At 28.4% G+C, this 23,405-nt stretch overlaps 3 protein-coding genes and 1 long non-coding RNA gene across 5 annotated transcripts; 2 read left to right on the top strand and 2 right to left on the bottom strand.

The window, feature by feature from the left end:
• Positions 1-4,972: 4,972 nt before the first annotated feature.
• LOC124936698 (nuclear cap-binding protein subunit 2-like) lies at positions 4,973-7,741 on the top strand. Of its 2 annotated transcripts, none has more exons than XM_047477216.1 (7): positions 4,973-5,081; positions 5,268-5,333; positions 5,842-6,065; positions 6,946-7,084; positions 7,156-7,189; positions 7,338-7,451; positions 7,590-7,741. In XM_047477216.1, the coding sequence occupies exons 2-7, from the start codon at positions 5,316-5,318 to the stop codon at positions 7,724-7,726; spliced, it is 666 nt and encodes a 221-aa protein (XP_047333172.1). In that variant the 5' UTR covers positions 4,973-5,081; positions 5,268-5,315; the 3' UTR covers positions 7,727-7,741. The 2 variants fall into 2 exon arrangements, with proteins under 2 accessions (XP_047333172.1, XP_047333173.1); XM_047477217.1 differs by having other exon boundaries at positions 4,995-5,085.
• Positions 7,742-7,773: 32 nt separating this feature from the next.
• On the top strand, positions 7,774-8,652 carry LOC124936699. Its single transcript, XR_007099145.1, has 2 exons — positions 7,774-8,098; positions 8,496-8,652. It is a non-coding gene; the product is annotated as an uncharacterized LOC124936699 (long non-coding RNA).
• A 991-nt stretch (positions 8,653-9,643) lies between these two features.
• LOC124935475 (ABC transporter G family member 10-like) lies at positions 9,644-12,753 on the bottom strand. The gene is made up of 3 exons (XM_047475907.1): positions 11,995-12,753; positions 10,157-10,811; positions 9,644-10,023 (listed from the first exon to the last, which is right to left on the bottom strand). The coding sequence occupies exons 1-3, from the start codon at positions 12,751-12,753 to the stop codon at positions 9,674-9,676; spliced, it is 1,764 nt and encodes a 587-aa protein (XP_047331863.1). The 3' UTR covers positions 9,644-9,673.
• Positions 12,754-15,703: 2,950 nt separating this feature from the next.
• LOC124935476 (pathogenesis-related protein PR-4-like) lies at positions 15,704-16,286 on the bottom strand. Its single transcript, XM_047475908.1, has 2 exons — positions 16,014-16,286; positions 15,704-15,920 (listed from the first exon to the last, which is right to left on the bottom strand). Exons 1-2 carry the CDS (start codon positions 16,284-16,286, stop codon positions 15,756-15,758), a joined length of 438 nt encoding a protein of 145 aa, XP_047331864.1. The 3' UTR covers positions 15,704-15,755.
• Between the last annotated feature and the right edge of the window lie 7,119 nt (positions 16,287-23,405).

The following is a 23,405-nucleotide window of genomic DNA, read 5'->3' on the forward strand; positions in this document are numbered from 1 at the left end:
CAGATCCTGATGTGCTACTATAGCTAGTAGTACCCTGATAGAAGTGTGTCGGACTACAGGTGAGAATATCTCATTGTAGTCTACGCCTTCCTTTTGACTGAATCACTTTGCAACTAATTGTGCTTTATATCTGGTCCCTTCAGCACTAGAGGTTCCATCTTTCCTTTTGAAAATCCATTTACACCCAATGACTCTTCTTCCCTTAGGTAAAGTAACCAGCTCCCATGTATTATTCTTGTGAAGTGATTCCATCTCCTCACACATGGCAGCAATCCATTGCGCAGAATCAGCACCATTAACAGCTTCATTGTAAGAAGATAGCTCGTTATGTATGACATTTTCAGCTACCTGAAGTGCATAACTTACCATTTCTTCAGTATCATTTATAGAGGGACTGATTGTCCTACTTCCAGGACCAGTTGAGATATTTCTTCCCTCGATTGAATGAATTAACATGTCAGGAGCTTTAATTTGCCTTCTAGGTCGTGTTGCAATGTCAAATTGACTTTCAGGTGCTCCAAATTGATAAACTTCCTCAGATGGCTTATTAGTATCGTGTGTCATGTCAGTTGTCCCTTGAACTGGAGCCACCTCAAGCTCCACCTGTTTCTCGGTATTATTATTTTCTCTAGAAAGTGATGGCTTGATAGAGGAGTTAAGTATAAACTTCTCATTAAAGGTGACATCCCTGCTGAGGATTACTCTACCTTCAGAAGATGACCAGATTCTATATCCCTTGACTCCATCTCCATAGCCCATGAAAATACCCTGTTTTGCCCTTGGTTCCAACTTTCCTTCATTAACATGATAGTAAGATGTGCACCCAAAGACTTTCAAATGAGAATAATCAACGACATTACCAGACCATACCTCGTAAGGGATTTTGCAATCAATCCCAGTGTGTGGTGCACGATTTATCAGATAGCAAGCTGTTAAGACAACCTCGCTCCAGTACTTTCTAGTCAATCCCGCATTAGAGAGCATGCTTCTAACTCTCTCTAACAATGTTTGATTCACCCTTTCTGCTACACCATTCTGCTGTGGTGTACCTCGGATAGTGTGATGTCTTGCAATCCCCATATCCCTGCAGAACTCATTAAACTCAGATGAACAGAATTCAAGTCCATTATCTGTTCGCAGCCTCTTAACCTTCTTTCTAGTTTGATTCTCCACCAGTGCCTTCCAATGTTTGAAGGTCTTAAATACCTCGCTCTTATGTCTCAGAAGATACAACCAGGTCATCCTTGAGTAATCATCTATGAATGTTACAAAATAGCTATAACCTCCTATACCTTCAACTTGAGTAGGACCCAATAATCAGAGTGGATATAATCCAGTGTGCCCTTAGTTTTGTGAACTCCCTTACTGAACTTGCGGCGATGTTTTTTTTCCGAAAATGCAGTGTTCACACAACTCAAGGTTGGTAACCTTGTGGCCAGATAGAAGATCTCGTTTGGACAGAATTTGCATCCCCCTCTCCCCCATATGTCCAAGTCGCATATGCCACAACTTGGTTACACCAGGGTGCCGATTCACAGATTTGGATGCGACCGCAGCAGAACCTGTCAGCGTCTTACCTTGTAGTATATACAAGGTATTCTGTTTAATACCTTTCAGTATTATTTTTGAACCTTTACTGATGCACAATGTTCCTTCTTCACCGCTAAACTTGAAACATTTAGCATCTAAAATGCCTAAAGATATTAAGTTCTTCTTCAGTTGAGGAACATGCCGAACGCCAGTTAAGGTCCGTATCTTACCATCATTAGTCATAATTTTGATAGTCCCAATACCCACCGTTTTACATATGGCATCATTTCCCATGACAACGTTTCCACCATCATAATCTTCATAGGTATCGAACCATTCTTTGTTCGGACTCATATGATATGAACACCCTGAATCCAACACCCACGTATCAATAGGGTGTAGAGAAGCGTTAGCTACAAGGACAATGTCCTCCTTCGAGTCGGTGTCTCTGTCTTTATGTGCTATCGCAGCCGTAGAATATTTGCCCCTTTTCTTAGGACAATTATTCTTTCAGTGACCAGGTTCTTTACAATAATTGCAGATGTCTTTAGCATTAGGGTTTTAGCTTTGTATTTCTGATCCTTCTTCTTTCCAGACCCTTTGTAGTTGACTGTGCTGACAATCAACCCAAATGCTTGATTGTCTACAATTTTACCGCTCGCCTTATGACGCAGTTCTCTAGTATGAAGTGCTGACCGAACTTCCTCTAGAGTTACAGAGTCTTTACCCACAACGAACGATTGAACAAAATTTTCAAACGAGTTGGGTAAAGATACCAACAGAATTAATGCAGCATCTTCATCTTCGATCTTAACATCTATATTTCTCAATTCAAGTAATATAGTGTTTAACTTATCAAGATGTTCACGAAGAGACTTACCTTCAAGCATACGAAGACTGAACAGACGTTGCTTCAATAACAACTTGTTAGTCAGTGACTTTGTCATGTACAAAGCCTCTAACTTCGACCACAAACCGATTGCGGTATTTTCATCTGATACCTCAGTAATCACTTCATCAGCCAGACAGAGTAAAATCGTTGAGTGCGCCTTCTCTTCCAAGACCTCAAGCTCAGCAGTGATTTTACCAGAGGAAGACTCCTTTGCAGGACCTGCAACTATCTTCGCCTTTTCCTTCGACAATGGTGCCCAGACGCCTTGTTGTTTAAGCAAGGCTCGCATTTTGATCTGCCATAGACCAAAACTGTTTTGCCCTGTGAATTTTTCGATTTTCAGATTCATTGAAGACATTCTCTCGCCATAAAACAAAAGTGATAATCTGATCGGATCTAACCCGCTCTGATACCAATTGTTGTGCGGAATGCAAGAAAATGATGAACAATGAAGTGTGGAAATAAACAGATAAAGAGAGATTTCTAATTGTCAAAAGATAAAGATAAAACATATTACAACTAATGAAAAAGAATTGCAGCTATCTAAAGTCAGAAAGAAAGAAAACGTAAATACTAACTTAATTTTGCATAACTGTAGAATTAAATGTGATATTAATTTCTATACTAAAGGCAGAGATCGTTACAAAATAGCAATTACACCAAATATCTATAATTCTCTACAATCAAAACAATAATTACAGAAAATACTTATAATTTTCTACCATCAAAACAACAATCACACCAAATATACTTATAATAAATCAATAATATTAACAAGAACAATATTGTCAACATCAAATGTTTAATCCAAACATAAAAGCTACCAACCACAATATTGAATATTCAAATCGTATAGTTCTTCTCATAATAATGATCGTGTTAACCAATCTCCATTCTCTCAATCCGTTCCAGCAACATAAGTCACCCAAATATTATCTTTATACAATATTTAACAAGGGAAAATACTAAATTTATCATTGATATTGTGATTATTTTCAAATTTATCCCTAACCTAAAAATCTGGTGTCTATATGCTTAACGTGGTATTTAAATGACGGTGTTAAATTTATATACACGTGGCAGATGTATTCACCAAACCTCTTGAAACCTCTTGAAGATCAAGAATTTGAAAAACTCAAAAAAATCTGAACTGGCAAGATTTTCCTCTTGAAGGAGCGTGTAAACAAATATTACCGTTGGAAGATAGGAACCTACTTGTACTAATGGTCTAAAGTCAATGACTTCAAATCTATTCTTCTCTCTATCAAACTGATCTATATATGTCCGGTTCTTCTATATTCTTTTTCAATTGATTCATTGCTGCTAAATAGCTTGGTTTAGTCACATTTTCATTTAAAGAAAAACATATGATTTGGTTAATTTGTTGTTAGCAAAGATTAATCAAGACCCTAGCTTTATAGCTTCTCTGTTTCACTTGACATGGCAATTGAACAAGTATTTTATGTATGCATGTGAGATTCAAAACAAAAATGCAAAATATAATAATAAAAAAATCATTCGAGGTTGAGGAAACCATGAAGATGGATCAGATTTGTGTTGAGCCTTACGAAGAAGAAAGAAAAAGAAAGAAAATAAAAAGGCTGCAAGAAGAAAAAGAGGGACTCTTAATTAAGTTAGTATCTTGTTTTGTTTGATAAATAAGTTTAATTAGTATTTATTGAAAAATAAATAAAGCCACACATACAAAAATTTAATACCATTGTTTAATAAATTTGAAAATCTTTAGCAACAATAAACATATAAACAACATATTTTTAGGTTAGGAATAAATTTACCATCCCTATTTAACAATATTAGTAAGTTATTATTACATTGAAGAACATCCAAATATGAAGTCAAATTGCTCATTAACTTTAAATTCTCAGAAAAATTAAGGTAGAGAAAATCTTGTGTGATGAACAGACAGTAATACTTCATACTGTACTAATTTGTCTTTGGTGAATTACATACTGTATTAATTTGTCTTTGAACAATTACATTATGTTCATCTTACAAATCCTTTTAGGACAAGAACAGTTGCTCTAATACTACATACTACAGTCTCCGAAATAATACAGAATAATCAGAAACATGATAAACTTATCGAGAACTCAGGTTCCCGCTGAAGAAGAGCACGCACAACACAGAGAGGGAGATAAAAAATTATAGATACAATGAGTTAAAGATGATAAATCCCGTTGAGCAGATGTTACTACGGATATTTCAGTATGACTTCTGGAGAAGAAATGCTGAAATATCCGTAAACAGAAATATCATATTTCGATAAGAGAATAATCATTTATAAAGGCAACATTTTGAATCAGAAATATTCGGTTTGATTTTCCGGTTGAACCGTCTAGTCGGACCGAATTTTGACCGGTTCGATAACCGTATTAAAGTCATATCCGAACCGCCTAATCAACCGTTTCACGGTCGGACCGGACCGGTTAAACACGTCATTTAAAGCTATAAAATCATAAATTTTTAGATTATGTTATAAATTTGGTTTTCATAAATTTAATTTATTTTTGATAAAATAAAATATTAAAAATCATTTTTGACAAACCAGATAATTTCTCAAGGGCTTCACCATCGCCGCCGCCGTCGCAGTTAATCTCTGCGAAAATCGGCGGAGGCGTTTCCATATCGCTTCGGCAGGGTAGGTTACTTTTTCTTCTTCTCCTTCTCCTTCTCATCTCAGACGGCATATCTATCTATGCTATGCTAGATAGAACATTCGAAATGTTTGAATGTGGCACCTTTAACTTTTTCCATTTCTTACTTGCATCCTTGAGTGTTATGACTTATATACTATGTTCTTATGTTGGGTTTACGTTTTTTCCAGGAAATAGACAGAAAACAGATCCGATTCTTCAATATCTACCAACTACTCATGGCTTCTCTATTCAAGGTATAGACACAGTGACTCCTTTCTTACTCTCCCAATATATTTTGCATCAATTTGACTTAAAGCTTTATTTGGTCTATGGTGGGTTAAATGGGTTTCCATTTTCTAAAGTTCCTTAATTTCATCATTCTATAAGGTACAAACTGTTCTAGTTTACCATTTCGATTAATATGTATCCATCTATCCATGCATTACTGTTATCTAGTTCCATAAGATAGCCCATCCTCAATTGAAGACATTGGATTGAGATGATTCGAGTGGAAAGCAAAAAAAAGGGTTGCAGTTTTTATTATGAGTTTATTTGAGTTTGAAATTAGTGCTCAAGTTATGGGATCTTTGATATATTTAGAAGCTGTAACATACATATATGGGCAAGTAAGACTGATGTTATGTTGTTTTCTTTGCTTATTTCATATGTGTAAATTGCTACTTTGTTTCCTCTGTATTGTTAGTTATTTCATATGCTTATTAAATTTCTGATAAGGTTCGACTTATATTTTTTGTTGGTTAGGATCCTAGCAAACTCTCGGCATATCGAGATAGGAAATTTTCAGGAACTCAAGAAGAATTTGATGAGGCACTACAAACGTCTACTACTCTTTATGTTGGGAACATGTCATTTTACACCACCGAAGAGCAAGTTTATGAGCTGTTCTCCCGAGCTGGAGAAATTAAGAGGCTAACTATGGGCCTTGATAAGAACACAAAAACTCCTTGCGGCTTTTGCTTTGTCATGTAAGAATTGTTGACATTATATATGTTGGTATTAGATATAATACCCTTTTGAAAACCATGTGCTTTATTTATTCCACATTTTCTTGACTAGATGTTTTTACATATTTGAATAGCATGTTTGGTATGACCCAAAATTGAAAGCACTCACATAAATCAACATTCATAAATATGTTATGCGTATGATGGCTGACAAGAACCCTTAATTGCTCATATATTCTATGATTTGTCAAATGGTGTTGAAAGTTGGCATTTGTTGATCAATGTGACCTGCATTAGTCATAGATGATTGGAAAATAATATATGAGATGGTATATCATGTCGCCTTAGTTGACACTATTTCTATGTTCACTTATCTTCCCCAAAACTGATAACTTCTTGCTCAACTCGGGTACTGTTCATGTTGTTATTCACCAGACATGTTATTTGCTGAACTTAGTTGCCAATGTTTTATATTTCAAAGTGACATTTGTTGGGAAGAATCATATCTTCATGAAAGTTAATCAAGCATATGGGATGATTTGACCTATCCCTACTTCTTATACATACTTTTAGCTCTGATGAAATTGTTTCCTGTCACATTTTTTCAACCAAAGACAGACATGTTAAATGTATGTCAGTAAGTTTCCTTTGATTATTGTTATATGCATAGTTGGAGAATAGCTATAAAGTTATAGAATGAAAAAGTCTGTCATTTAACTAGGGAACATTTAACAGCCAAAAGAAAGTTCTTATTGATATTTTGCGTTTTCCTTTGATTTTTTAGTTTCAAGGATTGTCAATTTTTAATAATTACAAGTGGACCTATGAGTTTCATGATTAAGTCGTGTCTCTGAGGTTAATCTAGAAAAGATGCTGAAGATGCTGTTAAATGAATAAACAGGTATTATTCTAGAAAAGATGCTGAAGATGCTGTTAAATGTATAAGTGGGACAATTCTTGATGAACGTCCAATTCGTGTGGATTTTGATTGGGGATTTCAAGAGGGAAGGCAATGGGGCCGTGGTCAAAGCGGGGGACAGGTAATGCCCATAATTTAATTGGATGAACTAACATTGTGTTTGTTCTAACTCATTGTGGTTCTCATGTCTAGGTTCGTGATGAGTACCGAACAGATTATGATCCTGATATCCTTAAGACGGCTTTAAGATGAATTTTCTATTTCCAATTTGTTAATTTTTAGTTTATTGCCTTCATTGTTACTCATGAAATCAAGTGGACATATCAAACCTTCAATCCTTTGCCATTTTTTGTTTGTTTCCTTAACGCACAAACGCAGAGGTGGTTATGGTAAATTGGTCCAGAAAGAATTGGAAGCTCAAAGAGAACTAGTTGACTATGGTGGTGCAGGATCACTAGAATCTTTCCCTCCAGTTATTCAACCCCAATGTAAGATATCCTTTGATTTTTTATTTACTTTTTGTAAGCCATTCACAGTCTATCTCGTTATTTTTCTATATAATAAGCGCACAACTGAATTTTATGTGGAAATGTTTATATTTACATCTTGAAATGTAACATTTACAGATGGTGGTAGACATGGAGGAAACCATGGTTATAGAGGTTATAGACATGGTAAAGGTAATGTTCACTTTGTTTACATATGTATTTGTTTGATTATCATGTGTTATTTGTTTGATGTAAATAGTGGTTTATTTGGGTAAAATGACCAAAATATCCTTGGTATTTAAAATTTTATAAAAGAGGTTTATTTGGGTAAAATGACCAAAATATCCTTAGTATTTAAAATTTTATAAAAGAAATAAAGTAACAATCTTTTGATATTTTAGTTGATGATTTGATAGAAGATTGATTGGTGATTGGATAATCCAAATAAACCACATCAAACATGCCCCCTAGTATAAACCAGATTCAGCCTGTAATGTATGGAATTTTTATCATGGTTATTATTATGTCCTGGAAACCTAGATTTCCGGAAGCGAGATCGGGACGATGACCGTCGTGGGCCACCAATCATCAACAAAAGAAGATCAGATCACGAGTCCAAAAGAAATCCTGATTCTGAAACTAGGCCGGTATGTCGTAGCACTAATTCTTCTTGTCTTCTTTTTAGCTTGTTTGATCTTGGGTTATTTGAAATAACATGGGTTGTGAATTTAAAATATTGTTTGATGAAAAAATGGATTATTTGGGTTAAATTACAAAAATGTCTTTTTGTATTAAAAAGTATGAGTATTTTGATGGATTAATTAAGTGATTTGGTTATTGAAAGGATGGATATCTGATGTGAAATTATCCAAATATCCCGAGATCAAACAAGTTGTTATGTTTAAAGTTTCATGTTAATTTTGTTTGTAAGATCAAAGAAGCTGATGGTGAAGTTCAAATCATTTTAATTTTTCAAATAAGTTGAATATTACTAAGATATCAATACTAAGACATCATTCATTCCTTTTTTTGATATTACTGTAGGAGAAGAATCCGCGATTTCGTGATAAGGGTGACTCTGATGAGGATTAGGAGGTAGATGATCATAAGAGGCGACATTAGATGATGATGATAGTGATTTTCTACTTTAAAATTGGATTTGCTGAAACCAGATTAAAATGCATGTTTATTTATTGCTTCATTTTAGAGTACTATATGGCTTATGCTTAGATAATTCTCCGTATCATGTTATCATGTTTGTCACATTTAAATTGACATGACAGTATATGGTTCTTATTCAAATTTGGATTCTTATACAAAGTTTGCACATTTATAGCAATTTATAGATTATGTCTTAACTCTAGATAATGACATGTCTAGATATTCCAAACAATGTATCTTTTTTGTTTTTTTTTTTATTTATTTATTTAGGAAGATAGTAGGAATTCACATTTATGGTTATAAGTTAGAAGAATAATATTTATCCCATAATTTTGAAGACAAGATGAAAGTGTGATATTATTATTATTATTGTGTTCTTGAGATTTTTCTTTTTTCTTTTTATGGCATCTTTCTAGCAACAATTTCTTCTTAATAAATGATCTGTTTGGGCTCAACTTATCAACCATTGGTAAATTAATATTTGTTAATGATATTTAATATATTCTCTTAAATTTATATAGTGAAATTAGTTTTAATGTATAAATTGTTTTAGAATTGATTTTTTTTTTGTATTTATTAATTTGTTAGTATGATATTAGTAAATATTTGGTGTCATGACAATTGATCAAGAACTTACAAATTTTTATTTTTTTAAAAGTTTTTTATATATGAATTGTAATTTATTAAAATGAAATATTGATTATAATTAATTAGTAGTTTATTCATGAATATTGATTAGTAATTAATTTTAGACCAATTTATAAGAAACGTCGCCAATTCCATTTATGGCGCTTCTTTAGTCGCTATATATGTAAAGATGTAATTTATGGTTCATAAGACCACTGCCGACGAATTATTAGCGGCGCATTTTAATACGCCGGTAATTTTCTACTTGTTGCTGCAGAGAGGAGTTCATTTGGATCGTCCTAAATAAATCATTTTCAAAAAAGCTACAAAGATTGTATGCATAGAATATTTTTTCAAATGATAATAATTCGATGATTGATAAACTCGAATGTCGCATTTGATAATAAAAAAAAGCACATCCCTAACTTAATTACCTATCTTCTTGTTCTAGAGTTTATGTAACACAAAATAATAACACTAAGCAATCTATACCCGATTATGAAAACAAACATTACTATAACATTAATCCACTTAGATGATTCATGAAACCCTAGCTGTTTCAAGAACTCTCTTCCATTTACAAGACATGTACCTTCCACAGACTGCAAACATTTCATCTCGCCCGCAGTTCCTCCAAATTCATTTATAACAATACCCTCAAACGGATACTTAAACAAGCTCAAATAATGCACGAAACGCCAATAAATCGGCACATCTTCCTTCGATATGAAATACCCAGAAAACAAAAAGAACGATCCCATAAGTGACGCAATCAATGTATAACCTGTCACAAAAAAAATTGTATCAAATTATTCAATATTTCAAAATCAAGAATTCTTGCAAGAAGTTTTAGTGACAATTTTCAACCTTAAACATTAATAGTCGGTAATTTTATTTAAAAAAAAAACATGTCTAACCTGTGACGAAATCGGAGACGATTGAACTAGCACACGCCACGACAGAATTCGACGTAACCGTCACCATCCATGCAATCAGCCAGAAATATAGGAAACCATCTAGGGTTCCCCTGAGGCCGACGAGCCAATAAACCGACAACGAGAAAAGAAACGCGACGATTAGAAGGAAAGGTAGGAAAACTAGGATACTCGAGATAACATAAGAGAAAACCCTATATGCTCCACGAGATGTTTCTCTCATCAAGATTCTCTTCTCTTCGAGAAAAACTGGTAAAACCTCTGCTGCTGATGACATTAAGAAGGTGAGGCTGAAAGCGAAGAAACCTAGTTCGGCTTGTTGTTTGAATTTCTTGGGTTTTTTGCTCATGTTCATGAATATGGTACCCAATAAGATTCCTGCAATAATTGCTTGTAGGATTTTTCCTAGGAATAGCTGTTTGTTTCTGTAAAGGTTTTTTGAAAATCTTTGGCTTAGAATTAATACCTCTTTGTATATAGGATTGGGATAGGTGATATGGTGATGATGATGATCATCATTGTTCATGACTTGATCGGATAGATTAAACTCTTGTTTAATTTCTCTTATCACTGCAGCTTCTTCAATGTCTATTTGTATGTTTTGAGCTAAATCAATGGCGAACTCGAGGACATTGACCTGAATAGAGATACAAATGTTTAACCAACAAAGATAAAAAAAAAATTACAAATAAATATGTCTTGTTTGTCTATGGTATGGGTGTAATAAAAACAATAGTGACAGAAAACCAATTGAACCAACCGAACATAGTAATGTACTATTCTTTCCTCAACGATTTGGTCTCTTCACTAACATTAGAACCGGTTTAACTAGGACCAACCCCTAAATAGTGAGGCGAACTAGAGCGCATTTGAGGAGCAGGGTCACCCAACTCAGTTGGGATTCGCTGTTACCAACCTCTGTGCCTTCTCACAAGAAGGAATGATGTAATGATTAAAAAAAATATTATATTTTTACCCTTCCTGCGAGAGTACACAAGAAGTTGGTAATAGGGAATCTCGTACACCCAACTCCAATCTTTTTCAAAAAATTAAAAAATAAATAAAATACTAACATTATTTTAAATCATTGTCTAAATCCCTCTAATAAATCAATTAAGTCAACTGAACTAAGCTATTCTTTTATAATCTTTAACTAAGAGTCTTATTCCAATTATTTTATTTTTTAAATTCAACCATAATCAAATGTCATTTCATCAACTCACTTATCATTCAAATTATTAACTAAAATATCATTTATTTTTTTAAATATATCAATATATATTAATACCATCTAATATATTTACTCAAACACACTTATCTCTTCAAAATCACAATCACTCTATATTTTTTTAAATAAGTCAATTTATTTAATAATTTTTATCTCAATATATAAAAAAAAACACACACAAAAAATATATACAAACAAGTGGAGACAGCTAATAATCTAACTCACTAAAGAGTTTAATTTTACTATATAGTTCCAACTTCCAACACAACATTCAAAGAATAAATACTAATAATAATACAATGTTCTATTTTTTATTTTTATTTTTGTTAGATATTGATATATTTTATTATTTATCAATAGATTTTGGTTGATAAACAAAACCCATTAAAGTATTTTTTAAACCTACTAAGATTTAAGAAAATTAATGTCAATAATGTAAAAAAACAACAGAATTGAACTAGCTAAATTATTTGGGATTAATTCTAAATAACCATGTTCCCTAACTAAAATGTGAGTTATTTGAATTGTAAAAACATACATACATAACTCAAAAATGACAAACTTTTCACAAAAAAAACATAAATAAAAATACCTGAGGAGGAATACAATGGCCAGAAAGTTTAAGTTGTTCTTCTAAAAGAAACAGAGGACCATGATGAAGGAGAACACCTTTAGAAATCAAAGCAACCCGATCAAGTATTTCCAAAATCCGAAAACCCGGTTGATGAATAGTCAAAACAATCGTTTTCCCATTATTTCTAGCCATAGATTTAAGCATATCCACCACATGAAAAGCCGAACCAGAATCCAACCCAGAAGTAGGTTCATCAAGAAACAAAACATCAGGATCATGAACAAAATCAAGACCAATAGAAACCCTTCTTTTCTCCCCACCAGATATACCCCTTCTCGATTCATCACCAATTCTAACATCACCAATATGATCCAAACCCATTTCCTTCAATAAATCATCAACCCTTTCAACTGCTCTTTTAGGTACTTTTAACATAGCACGATAAAGAAGTGTCTCACGAACTGTTAAAAGAGGGAATAGAGCATCATCTTGAGTTACATAACCAGAGATTTTTCGAAAATGGGGAGGATCCATTTGAGTGTCGTTTATGAAAACCTGACCAGATGATGGAATAACAACTCCGGCGAGGATTTCTAGTAAGGTGGTTTTTCCGGCGCCGCTTGGACCGGATATGGCGGTTATTTGATATGGGTTTGCTTCGAAATTAACGTTGGTTAGGATGGAATTGGTTTTAGCATTGTAATATAGATTCTTGGTTTTGATTTTGTAATGGGTATTGATATTGAGGATACTACTGCCATTGATGGGTAAGTTCATTTCTTCTTCTTTTTTTTAGAGGGAGAGAGACAAGATGAAATATGAAGAAAAATAATGTTGTAATATTATAATAAACACGTTTTTATTAAGGTAGGTAGAAAAAGAGAGAGAGAGAAATGAAAAGGGTCACAAGAAATGTCAGGTTATTTAATTAAGGTGTTTCATAGCACACAAAAGTCTTGAAGAGAGTAAGTTCCATGTGGTTGACTATATTTTTCAAAAAAAAATTGTTTATGTTTCTTTTTAAATATTAAAACTATTATTAGATTTGAGTAAAGGGTAGTGATTTAAGTGCTGTTTTGATTTGGATTTTAGAAGTAAAAGATAGAGATTTGGGATTGTTTTGAATTGGCTTTATATATATATGTATAAACATATATTAATGTTTAGTAAGTAAGTTGAATAATTTATACCAAACTTAAAAGGAGAGGTTATAGGATGTTTAATGTTAGAGATTCAAATAAATTGGTTATTATTAAATATAATTGAGGATTTAGTGAATAAATTAGAACAAATAATTAAGTTGTGTGAATCAAATTAATTACTAATCCTAGTTATTTTATAAATCTAGAAAGCTCTTTTGAAAATCTGATACATATGTAACTGATATTTATAATAAAATCTTGATATGAGGGACATCTAAATAATTATTAAACAATCATTTTTATTAATTGATTATTTAAATCATTCATTAATCTATAAAAATAACTTCGTCTATAATGCTTTACTAGATTTTTTTATTTTAATTTGTTTGGAAAATTTGTTATAATCGATTTGAGAGTTATGTAATGTATTTATATTTTTTTCTTATTTTCATTATTATTTTTATATGAAAAAATCATTAATTCTCATACACATTAGAATAACCAAGAACCATTATATTTAAGAAAAGAGATTGGATTAACAAATAGATTATCCAATTCAAACAGTAGACTTTAACTAATACAAGCCTATATAAATTTGTAACTTTAGTTTTCATCTTAATAAACAACAATAGCTACTAATTAATGTGGGTATTTTAGAATTTTATGGGAACTTTTTTTATATAAAATTGGATTTGTTTTTACAATTCTCAATTTATCAAATTAATGTCATTTTAACTATTAAATTAATGAATTTATTAATTAAAATATTATTGTTTTATTTTTATTAAATTTTAATTTTAAATATATTAAAAAGTATTTTAGTATTAAATCAATTAAAAATCCAATTAATCTACTAATTTTGTATGAAATAATATTTTTTTAGACAGAATTTCAAAAAACTCATTAAAAAAATCTAAGATCAAACAAGATCTAAAGAATAGCTTCATTGAGCTTATTCATATTTATTATATTCCAACTTAAATACTTAACTTATTCAATTCAAAATTTGTATCAAGATTATTAAGGCCCAATTTATTTATAATAATTTGTTTTCAAAATTATTTTGACTATTTTAGTTAAGCTTAGTAATAATTTATTTATTCTTATTATAATAGTGAGTGAGGAATATACTTTGGGCGTGTATTTGTGTTGGGGTTGACTTTTGGGATTGCATCTTGGAAAAAGAGAGAATATTTTGGAATTTGTAGAAATTAAAGAAGTGGTTGAGACATTGAGAATTTATTTTTGCAGAAAAACTTCAATGATAACGAAACCAAATAACTTCAAGCTTGTTTAAATACTTATTTCACTTTTTTACAAATTTTCTATATTAAATATAAATATATTTTAGTTATTCATTACTATAAACTAGATAAAATCACATTCATTAGTCATTACCCAACAAATGTGTTAGTATAGTATCCTTAAAAACTTTAGGTTTATTTTGATTAAATTTGATTTTTATTTTTATAAGCATTGCGAATATGTAAAAATTTGTTAGAGTAATTTTAGGGGGTAAGCTATCACGTAAATAAAAAAGATGAATTAAACGATTAATGTAACAAACAGATTCAACTTAACAATTAAAATAAAATGAATATTATTATCAAAGTATCTAAAGTATCTAAATGTATAATGTAGAAGAAGTTGAAGTAAACTAACCTTAATAGTAATTGAGTTTATTGCCTTAAAAAAATCTAGCAAATAATAAAATTTTATTATAAATATTTATTTTGTATGAGGATAATGGATACCCATTAATTATTATATTCTATAATAATTAAAATTTTGTAAACACAAATTTAAAACCTTACTTCAGAAACAAATTAACTTAATCTCATTTGAATCTTGTATAGATCCATTTTAAACCCAAATTTGTATATATTATGCAAATATTTGTCATAATCACCTCATTAAAGTACAATTTTAAATTAAATTTTATAGTTTGGTACATATCTTTAGTTATAATCAAGTTATTTTATTAGAGTGATACAAAATATACTTTTTTAATTGCTTAAATTGGAATAGATCATAAGTAGCAATTTCACATACTTAAAAATTGTTTCCTATGATTAAAAAATGGGGAAGAAAACTGGCATATATAAGAGTTACAAATTTGGTGTTGCTTAAAGAACAATTTTCTAAAGTTAATGTCAATGTAATAACTCACATTGTCGCAAAAGTGTTTTTCCATCACAAGAAAATATATTTGGAATCCCTTTCTAAGACATATAATCTACCCGTCTTTGATAAAGGTTAAAAAATCTCGATATTATATCTTGGTATATCATTTGACAGAATATTTAACGGTAAAAATATGCACTAACCAAATGTAACATGATCTCCTTCTTTCACACAAAAAAGCATGGAGATATATATGAGCATGAATATTGGAGTGTATCTTCTCAATTCTAATACAATTTTTGTAACAATATTAAGGAAGAATCATTGAAAAATTATTAATCTTATTGAAAAAATTCAAAATTATATAATATATGCTTTCATATTTAAAAATTATTATTGATCAAATAGATGTAACTTACTCAAAAAAAAAACATAAATGAAATTGAATATGATAAAACAAATACGATGAAAAAATATATATGAATAAAAATAAAACAACATTCATCGTAATAATCAGCAACCTACGAATTCATAACTCACGGTAAGGTGGCCTTGAGCGGATCCTTGTCCATCAGTGTCTAGTTCTTGAAAAACGTCATAATCCAAATCCAGTCCTCCGTTGCTACATTGATCCACAATCCTTACAATCACTTGAGCCCCCGTTCCTTCATTTGTCACCTACCAAAAGAACAAAAAAAAAACTTCATTAAGCATAGAAGGAATTTATTCAACTATTATTTGAAGAGTTTTATTCATATTCGATTGATTTACCTCAAGACATTGCCCACAAGCCTCCTCTCCATGAGGCCCTTGAGGCCCACAAAACGCGGTCCAACCATATTGACTTCTCCATGACAATGGCATGTCAGCATCCCATGTCGCACAATAAACACTAGCCGTGTTCAAATCCCATCCGATTTGAGCTGCGTTATACAAGTTATACGTAGCCACTACATCCGACGCACTTTGCCCTGCAACAAACACTACTAGAAATCCTAGAATATAAGTCATGCTCCATAGATATTGGGGTGACTTAATCTCCATATTTCTTTCTAACAAACACTCAAATTATTAAAATAAATTGAAATAATGATATGAAGCAATTGTGATGTCAAATTATGGTAGATGGGAAAGGGTTTTATATAGCATCTTTGTTGTGAGCCGTACATATTGTTGTGATGGATCCATCAACAATGGAGTAGGAATTTTGATGTTTGATGCTTTAGAATATCACTTTGGACCTATCACTAACGTTGTTGCATTTGCAATGTGCTTTATATGGGCTATATTTTTGTTCTATTTGTTGACTGCTAAGGAAATAGACAAATTGGATTGGGTCATTATAATTTCTTTGAAATAAAATCTATAAATATTACATTTAGATAATTATATATATATAATAATGATTTTTTTTTTATCAATAATAAAATTATAATGCCAAATATATTAGGGCCCGATAAATTCATACCCGACACAAAAATACGATCCAAACCGAATAAAAAAAATTAGGTTAAGGTTTTTATTCTTTGGTTCGGGACGAAATTAGTTCGACATGTTTAACCTAAGAAAAAATATCAAGTGATCTGAAATGACTAAAGTAGACCCTACTAACCTGTTTATTTATATATATATATATATATATTATAATTTTGTGTTTACCTTTTTCTATACACTTACTTATTTTGTTTTTGTAGAGTTTAATACTAGAGTATTTGTTATTTAATTTCATTGGGTGTAATATTAGTTACATCGAGTTAAATTAGGTTAAATTAAAATTAAGTTGATCAATCAAATCAAATTCAATCCATTACAAATAAAAATTACGGATTCTTGCTCCCCTCACATAGAGGGAACAAAACAATAATTTTAAATATTTTTTTTATTGTTTTGCCGTCTCACAAGTCACAGGGACAGAAATATCAATCCTAAATGCAAATAAACAAATAAGATAAGTTATAGATTTTTGACTTGAACACACAACCTAAATTAACACCACTATATTATTATTATTATTATTATTATTATTATTATTATTATTATTATTAAAGTTGCAATATCTCAATGATATTTTATTTTTTTGTCATCAAGGGTAGGAAAATGTATTAATTTTTAAATTATAAAAAAATCAATATTTGGTAAATATATAATTTTTTAATTGAGGATTAAAATAATAGTATAATTTATTTTGAAGGTTAACCATTTGTTTTTCTTAATTATTAATTATACCACTTAATTTATAAACTAATATATTAAAATACTGATTTTTTAAAATATAATTATTTTATTTTTATAAATAAAAAATCATCATCTCAAAACCACAATCATTAAAAATTTTTAAAATAAACAAAATATTATTTAAAACAGCATTCAACCTTTTCTAAAATAAATCAAATATTATTTAAGTAATCCCAATCAAAAAAAAAGTTACAATGACTTGATTTTAAATAATTTAAAAAATATTAGGATCATTAATTTTCTCTTCATTAATCATAAATCAATTTTTTGTAATTTATTTGTCCAACCATGCTGAAACTAAGCAATTAATATATATATATATATATTATTTTCATAAAATAATATATATTATATTATATTATATATAATATATTAATATTGTTTTAAATATTATATACTTATTAATTTTTAAATTTAAATTTAAATTAATATATATATATTATTTATATTTTTAATTTTTCTTTTTCTTTTTATTTATATATAATATTTTTTCACCTATATTTATTTATACAAATATATATAATAATATATTATAAAAATAATTTTAATTTTAATAAAATAAAAATAATAGTTTTTATATTATATATATATATAATATAATAATTTTGTTTTAAATATTATTTACTAATTAATTTATATATATATATAACTAAATTTGTATTTTTATTTTAACAATATTCTTATATTTTAAAATATTTATGAAGAACAATACATTATTACAAAATACATTTATTTATATATTATGATAAATTATTTATTAAAAATATTTTTTTATATAAATATTTATAACAAATATTTATTATTAAATCTATAAAATATTAAATATAGGATACCAATATATTATTACAAAATACATTTATTTATTTATTAGGATAAATTATTTATTAAAAATATTTTTTTTATAAATATTTATAACAAATATTTATTATTAAAACTATAAAATATTAAATATAGGATATCAATATATTATTAAAATTAATAATTTATAGTATTATTTTTTTAATTTTAGATATATATTCATAAAATATAGTTATTTTTATTGTATATATATAATAATATATTATTGAAAATATTTTGTTATGTTATTTGTTTTTAATTTATTATATATATATATATATATATATATATATATATATATATATATTAATAGAGATCTTAATTAATTTTAAAAAATAAGTAATTTATAATAAATTATAAATTGTTTTTATGTAACATAAATTTTGTAAATTAAAATGTAAATGAATATTATAATAATTTTTTAGTTATTTTTATTTGTAAATATAAATTTATATATTTATAGATACATTTTTATAATATATTTTTAATTATAATTTAATATATTTTTATATTTATAAATTTTAAAATTAAATTTATAAATAAATAAGAAGGTAAAAATAAATGATATTTTTTCTGCACCTTTTCTTTCTTCTATATAATTTGTTATAATATTTTTACAATATTATTTAAACAGTTTTATAATCATTTAATATATTTGTTATTTTAATAAATTTAATATTAATTATAATTATAAAATCTAAATATATTTTATTTAATATATAATTTTTTTATCATCATTAAGTTTTTATAAAGTAAATTTATTTATATATTCTCATAAATTATTTATTAAAATTATAATTCATTACATACATATTTATTTATTGTATTTTAATTTTAATTTTATTATCTTTTATTTTAGTTTTTTAGTAAATTTATTATATAATATAATATATTTTATTTATATAAAAATTAAAAATTAAAAATAAAGAAGTATTAAATTTATATAGATTTTTAATAGAGTAAGAAGAATATAAAAAAAAAACAAAAATATATTATAAGTTATAAACAATTAGTTATTTATTATATATATAAATAAATAAAAGATAAATCATAAATAAATATAAAATTATTTATTTAAAATAAATTTATTATATATATAAATAAATAAAAGATAAATCATAAATAAATATAAAATTATTTATTTAAAGATAAATTGTATAATTTTCTATTTTTATTATAAAATATAATAAAAAAATTGTATAATTATATTTTGTAAATAAGTTTAAAAATTATTTTAATATTTATAATAATTACTCTTTATTATTTTTCAAGGTAGCCATGATTCTTTTCTCATTCTTATATTAAGATAATTAATATATTAAGATGTATTTTAAAATAAATTTAGTTTATCATCCGCTAAAAAATCATTATAATTCATTATCAAGACATTTAAAAAAAAATAATAATAATTGATTTATTCTATTTCATAGAAATAAATAGTGAGCAAAAAAATATTTTCATATATAAATAAATAGTGAGCAAAAAAACTATAAAAATTAGAATTTATTTAAAATATTCAATAACATATTTTTGAATAATGAAGTTTTTTTTAAATAAAACAAATATTATTTAAAACAACATTCAACATTTTTTAAATAAATTAAATATTATTTAAATAATTCCAAAGTTTATAAGGAAAAAGTTACAAAGACTTGTTTTTAAATAATCTGAAATAAAAAATAATATATTTTCATCCTCTCATTAATCATAAACTATTTTTTTTTTTTTTGAATAATTTTCTATTAAATATTAATATTTTGAGTAATATTACCCCCAAAATATATCTTTTAATTAAAATTATTAAGTAACAAATAAGGTAAATACAATCAATACAAATACAAAATAAACTAGGTTTATAGATGAGGCTCAGATATGAAGAGATCTTTTAGATTTGTTTACCCAACCATGGCCGCAAATTCTCTCCACCGCTCCGATGATCTCTCCGATGACCGGAAAAAGTCACCGGTGAGAAAAGGGGTGGCCTTCTTTAACTCTGTTTTAAATTTTTGCTAAGAAATAACAGTTAAATAAAATAAATTTGAAGAAATTAAAAAAAAAAATTGAGATAAATAGGAGGCTCAGATCTGGGTAAGAAAAGAGGTGGAAACCAGACAAGATTGTTTGCCCAACCATGGCTGCAACCGGGTTGCCCCGCCAAGGAACCGGGTTGCCCCTTCTCAGTTTCCACCCAAATGAACTCCAAGAGAGAATCAAATCATCTTCATCGCCTCAATCATCTTTAAGGGCTAGTTTATGATCAATTTGACGAAATGACCCTAATAATTGGATTATTATTAAAATGCTTTCATTCTTCCTTTCTCAAACATGGCTAGCTAGCTTCTTCTTATTTCCCAAATATACTTCCTTCTTCTTCTTCTTCTTACTTCGATCGATCTGTGCATGCATAACTAGATCGCACACACCCAGAGAAGAAGAAGAAGAAGATATAAGGAAGAAAAAGAGAGAGACACACACACACACCCAGAGGGTTGTTGAATAAGGGGGGTTTTCAGATCTGAAATCATCGGCTCCGATGATCGGAAAAGTCACCGGAGAAAGAGGGGCAACTACCCTCCGGTAAAGAATTCCGACCTCTTTCCTCTTCATATAGCCTCATCCAGAAGTGGAGTTCATTCTTCCCCATCTCAGCTTAACCTAAAATCGGGTATTTATATCAACATGTTTAATTGGCTTTTGTCCTTAATACCCTCGTCTTTATAATCAAACTAATGTTAGATATATGTTCGAGTTCGGTTCCTTTCTGAACTTGAAGTATATATAAAAGAATCATTTAATTATTTACTAAATTCAATTTTATTTAAAAGAGTAATGACAATGTTAAAATAAATATTACAATTATAGGGATGACAATAAGTTCTGTATGCTCGCTATTAGTCAGTATCCAATAGTCGGGTTTGGAAATTTTTTAATCGAGTTTGTGGTTAGGCATGGAGAGGGAGAAGGTACGAAATAGAAAGAGTGTGCGAGAAACTCAAACTCAACTTTTCAAATGCTTCATTATAAAAAATGATGTTATAAATAATCATTTAACTTGTTTTTTCCATTACTACTCTAAATATCATCGTAAATATATTTCAATAAGGATATTTATCTATATAAATCTTAATCTTAAAACTTTATTTTAATAACAAAATATTAATTTCTATAATGGGTTTAAGTTTCATAAGGATGTGTGAAAAAATAAAGTAAATTGAACAAATCAATCATATAGTGTCAAAACATCTTTACAAAAATATTATGAGAGGGTTAGTAAACAAAAAGATACACATGTAATAAGGCTTTCAAATGAAATATCAGTTTGTTTGACACTAAAAAAAGGAATTGTTTGACACTAAAAAAAGGAATGTATACCGACTAGAAATAACATCACCAAAATAATTGGCTAGTATGAAATAACATCACCAAAATATTCGGCGAATATAAGTATCAAACAACCCAACAAAAGTTAAGAATATTATTTGAATTATAAAAATTCGGGACAAAATTTGATCCAAATAAAAAAAATATTAGATCGTACAAAATAAAATACAAACTCAAATCTAACCCCAAAAAACAAATCACTGTAATTTATTTATATATATATATATATATAAAATGAGTAAGATCAATACAAATATACTAATAATTATTAATGAGATTGATTTATTAAAAAAATCACTATTAATAATATTTTATTTGTACAATAATTAATTTTTATATTTAATTTTTTATATATTTATAAACTTTATTAATATTATTTATTCTCTCTTATTATTTCAAAATTAAAAAATATATAAATTAATTAATTCAATATATATATAAATAAATATATAAGAAAAAAGTAATTAGTCAAAATAAAAAAAATATATTATTAAATTTTATATTTAAAATTTTATTCTCTATATTTATTAATTATTATTAATGTAATTTGATTTATTTATATTATAAATTTTATTGAAGAAAATTCAGTTATAATAATTTAATTTAAAGTTTTATTTTTAATAAATTTTATACAAAATTATATTTATTAATCATATAAAACATGAAAGAAAATAGATAATATTATTAATCATATAAAATTTAATGAAAATAGCTTAGTATAAAAAAATTTGAAAAAAAAAATGGTACTGTAAATAGATAGATCTAGAGGCTCAGATCTCGTGGTGGTTGTTTGGCCAACCATGGCGGTTAACCCGCCTAGGAACCGGGTTGTCTCCCTTAATCAATTCATCTTTACAGCCTTAATTTTCTCTCTTTCACACTTATTCAATTTTTTAGTCTAATAAAATGATATTCAACTCATTTCCTACCCCTTCTCTCTAAAGAATATGTGATAAACATAAAAATAAAAAATTAGAATATAAAAATAATTAAACTTGATAAAAGGAGAGAGAAGGAGAAAGAGAGGGAGGCTCAGATCTGGTTTAGAAAATGGTGGAGAAAACAGAGCAAGATTGTTTACCCAACCATGGCTGCAACCGCTTATAATAAGGGTAATCGGGTTGCCCCGCCAAGGAACCGGGTTGCTTCTTCTCAGTTTCCACCCACCTGAACTCTCTCCATAGAATCAATCTTCACTGCCTCATGAATAGTACTTAACAGCTAGCCAGGATACAAATTATTGATTTCTTCTTCTTTAGATCTGAACATGCAGAAAGGTGTATGTATATATATATTGTTGGTCAAAGAAACAAGAACAAGCATGCATACTGATACAGCACCAGTCAGCATATATATATTTATATATATATATGTGAAGGAGAAGACTGAAGAGATAGAAACGCACACACTCAGAGGGTTGTTGAATGAGGAAGAGGATGAAGAAGATGGGTTTAATTTCAGATCTGAAATCATCGGCTCCGATGACCACCGGAAAGTAGTCACCGGGGAAAGAGGGGCAACTACCCTCCGATAAGAAATCCGACCTCTTTCCTATAATTATTAGCCTCATTCAGGAGAGAGAAAGAGACTTCTTTCATCACACTTCCTGTCTCCTCATAGATGTCAATATCATATTTATAAAATAATAATATATTTAATCTATCACTTCATACATTATAATATTAATAATATAAAATAAATTAAACTTTA

The sequence above is a fragment of the Impatiens glandulifera genome, chromosome 4 (assembly GCF_907164915.1).
Source record: "Impatiens glandulifera chromosome 4, dImpGla2.1, whole genome shotgun sequence".
Lineage (NCBI taxonomy): Eukaryota > Viridiplantae > Streptophyta > Magnoliopsida > Ericales > Balsaminaceae > Impatiens > Impatiens glandulifera.